This window comes from Zophobas morio, unplaced genomic scaffold (assembly GCF_036711695.1).
Source record: "Zophobas morio isolate AGI-343-1 ecotype UQ-CSIRO unplaced genomic scaffold, CSIRO_AGI_Zmor_V1 ptg000541l, whole genome shotgun sequence".
Classification (NCBI taxonomy): Eukaryota; Metazoa; Arthropoda; class Insecta; order Coleoptera; family Tenebrionidae; genus Zophobas; species Zophobas morio.
In genome coordinates this window covers 1,142-12,874 of record NW_026972644.1, presented here as the reverse complement: position 1 = coordinate 12,874, position 11,733 = coordinate 1,142, and the positions used below count along the sequence as shown (strand labels likewise).

General features: G+C 35.4%; 2 protein-coding genes across 2 annotated transcripts; both read right to left on the bottom strand.

Annotated features, from left to right (window-relative positions):
• Positions 1 to 1,238: 1,238 nt before the first annotated feature.
• LOC135121251 (mitochondrial intermediate peptidase-like) lies at positions 1,239 to 5,659 on the bottom strand. The gene is made up of 21 exons (XM_064045557.1): positions 5,562 to 5,659; positions 4,959 to 4,997; positions 4,528 to 4,775; positions 4,363 to 4,469; positions 3,896 to 4,072; positions 3,770 to 3,845; positions 3,667 to 3,722; positions 3,500 to 3,610; positions 3,335 to 3,446; positions 3,008 to 3,093; positions 2,902 to 2,959; positions 2,777 to 2,851; positions 2,606 to 2,715; positions 2,461 to 2,555; positions 2,272 to 2,408; positions 2,167 to 2,202; positions 2,005 to 2,114; positions 1,896 to 1,956; positions 1,683 to 1,842; positions 1,527 to 1,624; positions 1,239 to 1,445 (listed from the first exon to the last, which is right to left on the bottom strand). Exons 1-21 carry the CDS (start codon positions 5,657 to 5,659, stop codon positions 1,309 to 1,311), a joined length of 2,187 nt encoding a protein of 728 aa, XP_063901627.1. The 3' UTR covers positions 1,239 to 1,308.
• Positions 5,660 to 6,162: 503 nt separating this feature from the next.
• Positions 6,163 to 11,093, bottom strand: LOC135121250 (hypoxia up-regulated protein 1-like). The gene is made up of 23 exons (XM_064045556.1): positions 10,973 to 11,093; positions 10,721 to 10,920; positions 10,581 to 10,668; positions 10,432 to 10,477; positions 9,515 to 9,586; positions 9,277 to 9,433; positions 9,048 to 9,207; positions 8,882 to 8,991; positions 8,697 to 8,822; positions 8,512 to 8,641; positions 8,268 to 8,355; positions 8,114 to 8,213; positions 7,980 to 8,062; positions 7,829 to 7,931; positions 7,678 to 7,774; positions 7,536 to 7,631; positions 7,405 to 7,467; positions 7,265 to 7,352; positions 7,062 to 7,110; positions 6,871 to 7,012; positions 6,728 to 6,811; positions 6,598 to 6,668; positions 6,163 to 6,532 (listed from the first exon to the last, which is right to left on the bottom strand). Exons 2-23 carry the CDS (start codon positions 10,721 to 10,723, stop codon positions 6,167 to 6,169), a joined length of 2,322 nt encoding a protein of 773 aa, XP_063901626.1. The 5' UTR covers positions 10,724 to 10,920; positions 10,973 to 11,093; the 3' UTR covers positions 6,163 to 6,166.
• Positions 11,094 to 11,733: the final 640 nt, after the last annotated feature.

The following is an 11,733-nucleotide window of genomic DNA, read 5'->3' as shown; positions in this document are numbered from 1 at the left end:
ATTCCAAGGTGGAATGGCGTACAAATGCAGCTTTACCTTCATCGGGTCTTGCCACCCTCTACGAATTCAGTAAACTCTCTGACATGCAAAAGTTACGGCTAATATCCGAATAGATGCTTGTACTCACTTCAGACAAACAAGCCGATATAGTGTGATTGTAGAACCTTCCTGGATGAAGCTCTAAATTCAAGGCTGTGCGTTACTTCAGTGAGCTTAAATCATGACTGGTCGTATCGAAAGATATGCCCTTAAAAATGGTAAAAACCTATGACTGTCTTTGGCTCTTATACAAGTGTTAGCTTCCTGTATTTCATGGTGAAATAATATGGCCCGTAACATGTTTTGGACCGGCTCCTTCCTGTTCATTAACGAGACCTGTTCCGCTCTTCGGCTGCCTTTTGTGGTGTTTGAAGGATTAAATTAAAAGGCTAAATAACTTTGACCCCCCTTAGAATTGCGTGTAGTATACTGGCATCGCCTGTAGAAGTTATCTCTTCTCAGAGGTAGTCAAGCAGGGCCTTTGTAGCCTTTGGTGAACGATAGAAAATATTGGCTAAGTACTATGCCTTACGGTGCTCTTAGGTGCAAGTATCAAAGTAAAAAGAAGAGAGATGTCTGCGACGTAGCATGAGTGATGACAAATAACATAATGCCTGCCTCGTTCCTGGGCTCCTGAAGCAGTTCGGAAGGAGACCCAAAAACAGGTCGCATTGTTACCAGTGAAACATCCTGAAATAATCAGTGCCCCTTCACCGCCATCGTTACCTAAACTTACTCGTAGCCATCGTTATAGTAAAGCCAACTTCGAAATTAGCGATTATATTCTTGTACGTAACGGAAACAAGAAAAGGCACCTATATTATGGTAATGCTTTACAGCGCGAGGGTAGGGTAAAGATTACACTTTTGACCTATAAAAAGAAAATAACGTTTAAACCAGAACTACTTTATAGGAAGGAGGACTGAAACCGAACAGGTTTTCTGCGAGTCTCGTGTCCTATGTAACCTCTAAATCTATTAGTAAACCTTGTACTAACTTTATTCAAGCAGAAAAGCCTCGCATAATTCGAGGGCTTACTGTATATATTATTTGTATAGATGCTAAAGATTACCATAAAATAAGCCTATAAATATATGAGCGTGTCTTTAAAAGATTAAAAAAAGTTTAAGGGTTCGCCTTAAAGAGTCTAGTAAGAGTTCCTGCAAGTTTTTATTTAGCCAAGCAAAATGTAACGAATATACAAGTATTAGATTCATCATAGAAGTTGTTAAAAATTAGTAAATCATCTTGAGCGAACGAGTGTAATATTTACTTCGTAGCGTCTAAATAAACAAGCAAACTGTTCACGAGATCCTCTATTGAGGGGGTAAACCCAAGAAACTTTGAAGCAATAAGCATGGGGTCACGACCGCACGTGTTTAAAAATTCCTCACGAAATCTGTGACCTGTAAAAAGTAACCCATCACAATTGTTTAAGACGCAAGAAAAAAAACAAAAAAAAAACACTATTCAACCGTAAGAAGAACCTGCTACCCGGTCGAGGGGGCCGGTCTTAAAAAACTTATTCCAAAGAAGACTGGAGTAAGCACCGCACCAAAGATAGGAATAATATCCCGCGCCGTACCTTTAACGAATTTCTTTTTTATAAATAGACCTTAATCTTTGCCACACGGCCGTATTACCCTGCTAAGTGGGAACAAGAAAGAGACCACGTTCCCTTCATATGAGGAAGGCATCCGTATTTTTCTTGTATATCGTCCACCACTTCTATAGGATCATCGTACTCTAAGGGTCCGTGGAGATGCTGGTCAATCATGCTGTAGAGAACTTGCATAAGGGCGTCTTTATTAATATTAGCTTTAATAAAGTTTAGAAAAGGCCGCGTATAATAATACCGTTATAAGAAAACAAGTGCTTCTTGCGCCGCAGTGTCTGAAAAAGAGATTCGGGAAGAACCTATGAGAAGTGAGGTCCACCAGACTCGGTTAATGTGGCATGTCTAACTTCTTTAGTTTTGTAGTGACGAGCAAACTGAGACACGACACGGTAGTCGTCACAGAATTGTTCCATGAGGATGGAAGGGATCTCCACAAAGTCCACGGTACAGCGAGCCCCTACGTTGATATCCTAAAAAACAACAAATATGAAAAAATAAAAATTATATACCAGAAATATGCTGGTAATCGGCCCGGCCAAAAAGGGCTTGAACCCAAGCAGTCATAAATTATTAATGCACAACAGATATGCGGTCGCCAGAAAAACTAGTTTTACTGTGTAGGCAGTGTCCAAACTCGTGAAAAAGAACTTCAACATCTGAGAGGGTCAGCAGGACGGGCGTAGATGATTCGACTGCGGGAAGCGAAAAGGAGCAGGAAAGTACAACGATTGGTTGCTGGTACTTTCCGGGCCTTGATAGGCGGAAGAAGTAATCTTTATAAGAAGCAAAAGCTCAAGCGGTACCAAAGAAGCTTCCCGGGGCGAATGGTGTGTTGTGACGCTTGACGGGCTTTATATGGCCGGGAAAAAAAGTCGAGGTAAATAAAGCCGAGAAGACCCTTTTGATTAATATCAGACTACATGGGCACCGTAAGATGGGTTAAAACACCTCGTGCTCATGGACCACTTGCAGCTTATACACGCGCGTCGCCCATATTTCGCTGGGACTAGTGGGCATGAAATGCAGTTGAACGCCAAAAAGCTTTTCAGTGAGCAGCCCTGCAAGTTGAATCGGTAAGGGAGAGTATGTAAGCCAGCCAAACATTGCAAGGGAAAAGACCCAAGCCTTCCATGACACACCCGAGAGAAAAATAGGCGGAAGCGCCTGAAGTCGGAAATTCGTTCTTAAGTTTTTCTAAAAAAAAAAAAAGGTGAAGACGAGGAGAACTCTTAAAAGAAGGAAACCTAAATAATATAGTCGATCCCAAGGCTGTATGTTCTCAGAAGACTTTTCTTCGCGCAGCTGTAGAAAAATGGCGGTAAGTGGAAAGAAAAAGGGGCAAAAAAGAACTTTTAGTTTTCTCAACAACTCCAGCTCCGCCTCACTCCCTTCTTTCAAACGCAAAGCTAACATGTGCAGGAAAGACCAAACTGTTTCTAAACGGTGATAAATGTGATCACTTCAATCGCGACCGTGACCAGGAGAAAATCCTAATCTCCGTTACAAAAAACGGACGCCCTCAAGAAATATCATCGCAACAGCAAGCTATAAAACTATATATATAAAAGAGCAAGCTCCATTTGTAACTTAATAACTTCTATCAAAGGAAATGTATTTGCTATAAAAATGCAGACGCTCTTAAGTTCGTGGTGTTCCTATACATAGCAAAACTGTAACCTGGAAATTTAGCCATATTCCTTCTTAAAGCTTTCTGACCGTAACTCTCATAACCGCAAATCCGGGAAAGTTCCAAGCGAGCCTTAAAAAGAGTTTTTAGGGTTTTTTTTTTCTGTAAGTTTTACTATAAGTAACGGAGACGGGACACACTAAGTAAGTTATAACGATGGTAGGGACAGTGTAAACAGAATGGTATAACATTCGCCTAATCGAGTGATCGGGCGAAGTAAGAAAAAGATGTTCAGCAGTTTCCAAAGCTGACATAATAGGGGTTTTCTAAAAAAATAGGAAGTTGACAATTAAACTTCTCTAAATTTATAAAAAAAAGGTACTTTATCCTTATTATATACAAAATTTCTATTAAACCAAGAAGGAAAGTTTTGCGACTCTAAAAAAAACATTATTTAGGCTCATATTTAAAATTGATAAGCAAACCTCGCTCTAAGTTAAGTACACAATCTGTGATCAAAGAGGTCAAAGACATAAACTGTGCTCTTTGTTTGGAGGTACCCTTTAAAAACAATTTTATTAGTAGTAAAAAAAAAAGAAATTTGAAAATACAAGAATGGAACTGTCTTCAAAATCTAAAAGCAATTGCTCAGCTGTACTCCGGGCTTGATCGGGAAACGAAGAAAATTCGGGACTGGCGACCGTTTCTTTTAATATACAATAAAGTTTTACATCCGTGTTGAGTCGTTCAATGAAGGCACTAATTTTGCAGTAGATGCGTTCACAAGTCTGTTTCGTTTATAAAGTAATTAAGTTTTACTATAAGTACAGAGCAATTAATAAAATTCCTAATACGTTATTTAAAAATATTAAATTTTAATATGAATCCAAACAATAAACAAAGACCGACTACTGTTTACTTTAATAAACAACCAATTAAAATATTTTTAGTATGTCTCGTTAAATAAAAGTGAGAGATGGGTTACTATATTAATATAGATTAAATTTTTAAACAAATCTATGAGTGAAATTACAAGTGAAACATCCCCAAAAAAGAAATAATTGCCCGCAATAAATACCTCTGAGAAATTAAGATCGCTATGGTTACATCTTAAAAACGAACATAAATCAGCGATTAAGCAAATGGCGTTAGAAATATCATCAAAGTTATTAACTATATGTAAACCTAAAATATAAATCAAGATGAAGACCACGAAATCCTAAATAAAGTAAAAGTAGAAAACCTTTTTTTTCATTATTTACATTATTAATAAAGTCTTGAACAATGTTTAACGCATTAACAGAAGCAGCTTCAATATTTTCGGGAGAAATTATAGATTTGTAGCCAAAAAGCCCAACAGAACTCTTTTCAAGAAAAACATGTCCTTTCAACAATGCGTTAAAGGTACTTATATCGCTTGCGCCTTTACATTTTTGGTTTTTTTCGTGGACATCAAATAGTTTTATAAAATTTAGAAGCTGGGTTTCAAAACTTTCACCAAAACTTTTAGAAGAGGACTTTTGCTGACAATAGAAATTATTAACATAATAAGGTATATGTTTATTTATATTTCTCCAAACATAAAAAATACTTTTTCTGATTTTAAGAAAAGGGAAATGATAAAAATTCATATTTCTAATATAATCCGCATATTAAAGGTCACACACAAATTACAGGCTAGCCGCGACTAACGCCAAAGTAGGAGATTGCGAACTAAAATTTTAGGACCTCGTTAAACTAGAGTTAACTAGGTTCCACGTGAGAAAAAGTTTGTAAAAATAATGTGAAAGAAGCATAAGAAAACATCTTTTTACAGCGCTGTAAACAAATATACTTTTTAAATTTTATTCGACTTATCTCCTCTCCGGAAAGTAGACGTTCACCCTGAGATAACAGGAAATCATTTATTTAGGTATCGAGTTTCAACTGTTTTTGGCTGCAACTGTTTTGCACGCCGTTTGGAGTCAACCCAACCACCACGTCATCATGAAGCACGAAATTAAATGAGTTTGACCGGTTAGATAAGTAAATATATTAAAACGGGATATAAAGTCGTCGTCATAGTTAGCTGTTGAAAGAATTTATTCGCAAACTCAAAGTGGTGGGTTCGATTTCCACCAACACGACTCTCTTTAATTTTTATTGTTCTGTTAGAGTAAGTGCTCCCTAACAATTAGCACGTGACTTATCAGTCCCGCGCAAAATCAATGTCGCCCATTGGTGCTGCTCACGCTTTCTGGCTGTTAAAGCAAATGTTAGTACAGTCTCTGCCCTTACATCTTGAGCGAGCTCTTCATAGTGCGGTAAGAAGTTGAACAGATTGAACGCAAGTCTACTTCATAACCCTTAAGAAGCGTATGCTCCATTATGGTCATTTTAAACAAATAACTAAAAATGTTACTAACATATATTATATGTATTATTAATCTTTCATCCAGTAATTTTTCTTGTTTCAATAAAACTTAATTTTAACAATAATTTAAAAAACGTTTACATATTGGTTTGTCTGTTCTGAATAAAGCCAGCTTTCTTTTAACTTCAAGTGCTCTACCTTGAATTTATAAAATTAGAAAGTCCTGGTTTAATATCTTATTTGAAAAACCTTTAACCATATAAATACTTTGATTCTACAAGCGACCCTTTTTAAAATCCTTAGTGTAACGCTTTTTTTATAGTCTAAAATGCTCGCTCGACGAGACCTTTAGCTTGATGACAGCGGTTTGTTATAAAGCCTACTCAAGTTTTGCAATCGTCTGAATTAAGAAAAATCTGGCTTTGGCCCTTTTTGATTACAGAGAACAGACAAAAAATTCTAATAAAACATTACAAACACAACCACAAATAAAATAAATTCTGTTTATTGATGTACAACGTGTACTAGACTATAACTCTTCTTTGATTGGTGGCGTGGTGGATTTGGTGTCATTAGGAGTATGACCCCCGCCTTCTCCTCCTCGACTAACTGGGGCAGCGGCTTCAGGCACAGGCGTCTCCACAGGAGTCGTTGGGCTTGCATTGGGGGTGGTGGTGTTAGCGAAGACGGCCGGCGGTTTATAGGTGCTGAGTTCCTGCAAAAGCAAACGAAGTTTAGCAGCCCGTTCCGCAACATTCCGCGATAGTAGTGGCGGAAAAGAGGCCAATGGGGTGTTTTCTTGTTCGGCTAATTTTGCCTCCAACCAAGCTTTGACGTCTGTTAACTCTTTCACAGCAGAAACGCGTATATCTTCAGGAATAAATGGCTTATCGTTCTTCAGTAATAATAAAGGACAAGCGGTAAAAAAAAGAGGATAACTGTACAAAAAAATTGACTAACGATGGAAAAAGATTCAGTCTTCGAAATAAGATTTTTAAGCTTCTCCACTTCTATAGGTCTATTCTGAAATTCTAAATTTTAAAAAAAATTATAAATAAAGTTAACTAAAGAAAAAAAAAGTAGACCGTACCACGTGCTCTGAAATGTACAGGCTTCATTAGATCTTCCAATAGTTTACGTTTATTAGTATAAACGGTATGAGTAACTTCTTCATCTAAAATAAACAATCCTCAATAATATAACTATATATAGAAAAAGAAAGAGGAAGGATACACGAGTCCTCTAACCAAGTTCGGATTTCAACGGCTTCCTTTCTTAGCGCCTTTCTTTCCTCGGAAGTAGTCACCTTCACAACATCTTCAGACTCCAACTTTTCCAACATGTCGTATACACAACTTTCAAGCTCGTTTTTTTCCTTAAAAGTAGTTAATACTTTCTTAATAATAAATAAGTAAATTAGAAACCTCAGCAGTTAAAAGGCGCTCCTCTTCTTTCTTTGAAAGCATAATCAACCTTGAAAAAAAAAAGTGAAATACAGCTTATCACTATTTGTTGGTACAACAAAATCACTACAAAAACATGTGGAGAGGAAAAGAAACAAAATAAGTCTTGGGCGGGCATCTTTAATAATCCGGCGCAAATAACATTAGAAGCGACAACTACAAACCTCTCCCGCAAAGACTGCACGCGCTCCTCCGACGGCCGGAGAGGTTCGGAAACATGGTGAACCACTTTAAGCTCGACATGGAGGGAATCTTAAATAATAATATCATTAACTTGTGCAGGAACCAATAATAAAAAACTTACTATCTTTTTGTTTCTGCATTTTTTTATTCTTACTGTTGCTTGTAGCGTTTTTTTTTTTTCCTTCTTTAAATAAACCCAAAAAATATAAGCAAAAAAAATAAAATAAATAGTAAAAACGAATAAAAACGAGCCATTCTCTTCTTTCGAAATATTATTAGCATCCTGAGAAGTTACATTATCAATAGTTTTAAGTTCTTCCTTAGAAGTGCGGCCCCCGAAGGCATTACCTGCAGAACAATAATAATGATGACGATGATAATAATAATGACATACTCAGCCAACTTCCGGACAACTTCTCTTGTTTCAAAGTGAAAGTGGCTGTTGCATTATGACAGAAGAGCAAACCACTATGATCTATGACAAAGTCCAGCTGGCCAACAAAAAAAAAATTTAGCAATAATAAATAAATATAACAACAGCAAACTTTTATATTGGAAAACTGTTTATCTTTATGATCTTCTATTGCTTTTGGTACGCCCAAGATATTGACGCTACTGATGTTTCCGTCTCCAAAAAATCGGAGATTGCTATTCAAAATTAATAAAAAGCCAATAAATATTAAAAAATTTACAAACTTAATTGCCGATTCGTCAAAATTTTTAGTGCCATAAAAGAGATCAACTGTAAAATCATGACGAAATTTAGTGAACTTTTGACTCTGAAAAAAAGTTATGAAAAAAAAAAATAGTAATAAAAAACATATGAAAACTTTCTCACTGGGCACTTTGCTGTCTTTGGAAAAGAGGGTTTTTATAATATAAGATTTCTCAAAAGTAGCGAAGGGCTCGCCCTCCACAATATTTTCAAATCTGTCTCAAAAATTAAAACAAAAACGAAATGAATTACTCGAGTAAAAGAGCAACCTTGAATCTACGTCATAAAAAAGTTTTTCTTCCACGTGACAGAGAACCCGGAAGGCTGACGAGCGCGAGGCAGCGATGAATACAGCACCTGAAAGGAAAAGATGTGAAGAGAGGGAATATAAAATCGTCCCATAGTTATTATTTTGAAAGACAGTTTACAAAAAATAGCCTGTATAGCTACCAGCAATACACAAGAGCACCATTATTGCAAAGGGTGCCATAGATGCAATTCATACACGCTTACCCAAAACTGCTGCTTCATCTGCATTGATATTACGGCTGAGATGTTTCCCGAGCAATGCCCTCGAGATGGTCTCCTGGACGGCAGGCATACGCTGAGCACCCCCAACCATGACGACCTGATCGACGTCCTCCTGCCATGCAACTGGTTTCAACAACAAAAGTAATATCCAACAAAAAAATTAAAACAATTTTCATTTGCGCAGATTTGAAGGCATTTTGAACGGCAACTTGAACTCGTTCTTCTTGCTTGCTTAGTAAAAGGGAGAGGTCAGAACGTCGAACTAGTGTGGAAAAGTCAACACCTGGAAGGACCTATAATAATGTAAAAGTAATAGTATTATGAATAATAAACATAATAATGGTGAGGATACCCCTTCCACAGAAACTCTTGTTTCATTGTTGGCACTCAAAATTTCCTTAGCTTTTTGTGCAGCTAAAAACAATTTCATTAGAGTCCGTGGCGTGATTGTAGCGTTTTGAGCTGGGTAATTATGAGAATAAAAAAATGAATAATAATAAACGATAAACATAACATACATTTCTGCTGATTATTCAAAGTTCCCACTAAAAAGTCCTTAAGCAAGACGTCCACTGTAGAGCCTCCAAAGTGCCTATCAAAGCCGAAGCCCTTTATCTTCACGACGGGATGCTTTACATTTCCAAAGCCGCCTTTGTTTTTACCCAATTCATACTTGACCTTTACACAAACCAAAAAAATATATACATGTGAAACTTTTTTATATACGAGCACAAAAAAAATAAGCACGATAGAGATGGAAGTAGAGCCGGAGCCCATATCGTAGAACATGATATTCTGAGACTTCTTTTCGAAGTGCTGCTGATTGAACAGACCATAATACACAGCAACAGCAGTCATGCCGTTAACAAGTTGTAGAACTTCAATGTCAGCAAGCCGAGCAGCGCTTATAATAATAATAATAATAATAATAATAATAATAATAATAATAATAATAATAATAATAATAATAATAATAATAATATACAGCATCATAGATCTTCTCTCGCTTTGGCCAAAAAATGAAGGGATACAAATAGCAGCGGCACGAATATTCTCCCTGAGAAAAATTAAAATGAAAATAAACAAAAAGTTGTAATTATTAAGTGATCCAAACTCCCCCCCTCCCCCAATATTACTATTAGTTAATTTAAATTGTAAACTTTATATTATTGCTTTAAATTAATGTCTAATAATTACACTACACGGAAATATATAAATCGTCTTAAAATTATCAGTAATATCTTTAATATAAATCTTATAAATACCAGCAGTATATTGCATGTACTAAAAAATAATGAAAATAAAAAATGTTACTATACTACAATATAAACGTTATAAAAGTTATGCAAAAAAACTTGAACTTCCATTTCATTCGCGTGAAAGCAAAAGTGCAAAAATTAAAAAGCGTTTTATAAAAATGCTAAACGAAACAACGTCCTCATTTTGCGCTATTTAATGGAAAGACTACACTCGTAAGGTTACAGGAAGGCTAAATAAGGACTCCTTTAACAGTTTCTAAGTTAAAGTAACTTACAGATTGAAAAAAAAGAAAAAATATAAAAATCTTAAACCAATTGTTACCTAATAAGCAAAAAGTTCGTCTAGCATTAAGTGAATGCTATAGACTAAAATCGAGGTGTGTTTTAAGAGGGGGCTGAAAATTGGTAATCACCAAGTTTTTACATCTCAAAGTGCACCTCGTCAGTAAAATCTCGCATATAAAAGCAACACTATGTCTTTGCTTAAAGAACAATACTTTCAATCTTATCCAATATAAACTTGACCAACTTACTTTTTTACTTTGTACTTTTACTTAATAAAGAAAACACACAACTACTCAAAAAAACAGTTGCTTTACAAAAATGTGTAGTAGTTTATCAAATAATATTTTATAAAACTTACTTTGCGTATTTCCTACCTTGCTCCATAGCATATTCTAAAAGCATGGCTAGAGATGAATAGATTTTTTTAAAAAAAAAGAAAAAAATAACTAAAATTAATTAAAAACAAAAAAATACAAAATTAGTGAGTTTTGCAAAGTAAACGCTAACCAACTAACTGTTCAACAGTCCACTCCTCATCATCTACAATAAACTTAACCGATCCTTCCTCTGTTTTTTCTATACGATGATGAGGAAACTATTGAGATAAATTAAAAGAGAAATAGCAAGACATATAGCCGAGCACATACCATTGAACGGTATAAATCAACAGTGGGAGAATTAAATTTTTGACCAACCAAAAAAAGTAAGTGAGAAAACAGACGCTGAGGATATTTAGCCCCATATAGTAAAGCATTTAAGCCGAAAAGTCTTTCTTTAGGTAAAAGTGCGACAACTGCAGGAGTTTTCCGCTTCGATTCAGAATTTAAAACAACCTCCCCATGAATACCTACATATATGAAAAATATGTCATGATTTAATAAAATAAGGGTTATTAATACCTGGTTTAAGTAACGCAACTTTTATATTTTCAGTGCCAAAATCGATAGAAAGTACAGATAAAGAAACAACAAGTTTAAAAGTTACAAGTAAAAACAAGCTGGATATTGTCAGTAACCTGAAATGCATCTAAAAAAATGAAGAAAATTAACAAAACTGCTCCTAATATGGTGAGCACTACTAAGCCCTGATGGTTTTAGATATATATATATATATATAGATATTTTGTAAATAGAGCATACATACTTCCTTATTAAAATTAAAACTTAATAATAGCCAGAAAAACTGGCTAATACAACATAGTATGAAAAAAAAATAACAAAGATAAACAAACTCAATTAATACAACGATAACGCAGCACTCCAAAAAAAATACAGTCAAAACTGGGAAGCGAAGACAATGGAGGCCAAATATTAGTCGGCTTATACATCGAAATGTTTTTTTTTAAAAGACGAGCACATGACCCACTAAACCAATGCTAGAGCACTAACACGCCTTACATATGGAAACAATGAATATTTTCGTTTTTATAAATTAAAAAAAAAATTACAAACTATTTTTAGGTTATAATAATTAAAGAAGTTAATAATTATTAGTAATGAGGTATTTGGTCCCTAATATATATATTAAAAAAGGCTGCTCCTCGCTCAAAAAAATGGGAACTATCTTGTGTGTATGAATAGGGTCTATAATGAGGCAGTTAAAACGGGTAATTTAATTTATTCCCTTCATGCTGGTGGCCTCTCGTTTTGCAGCATGCTGG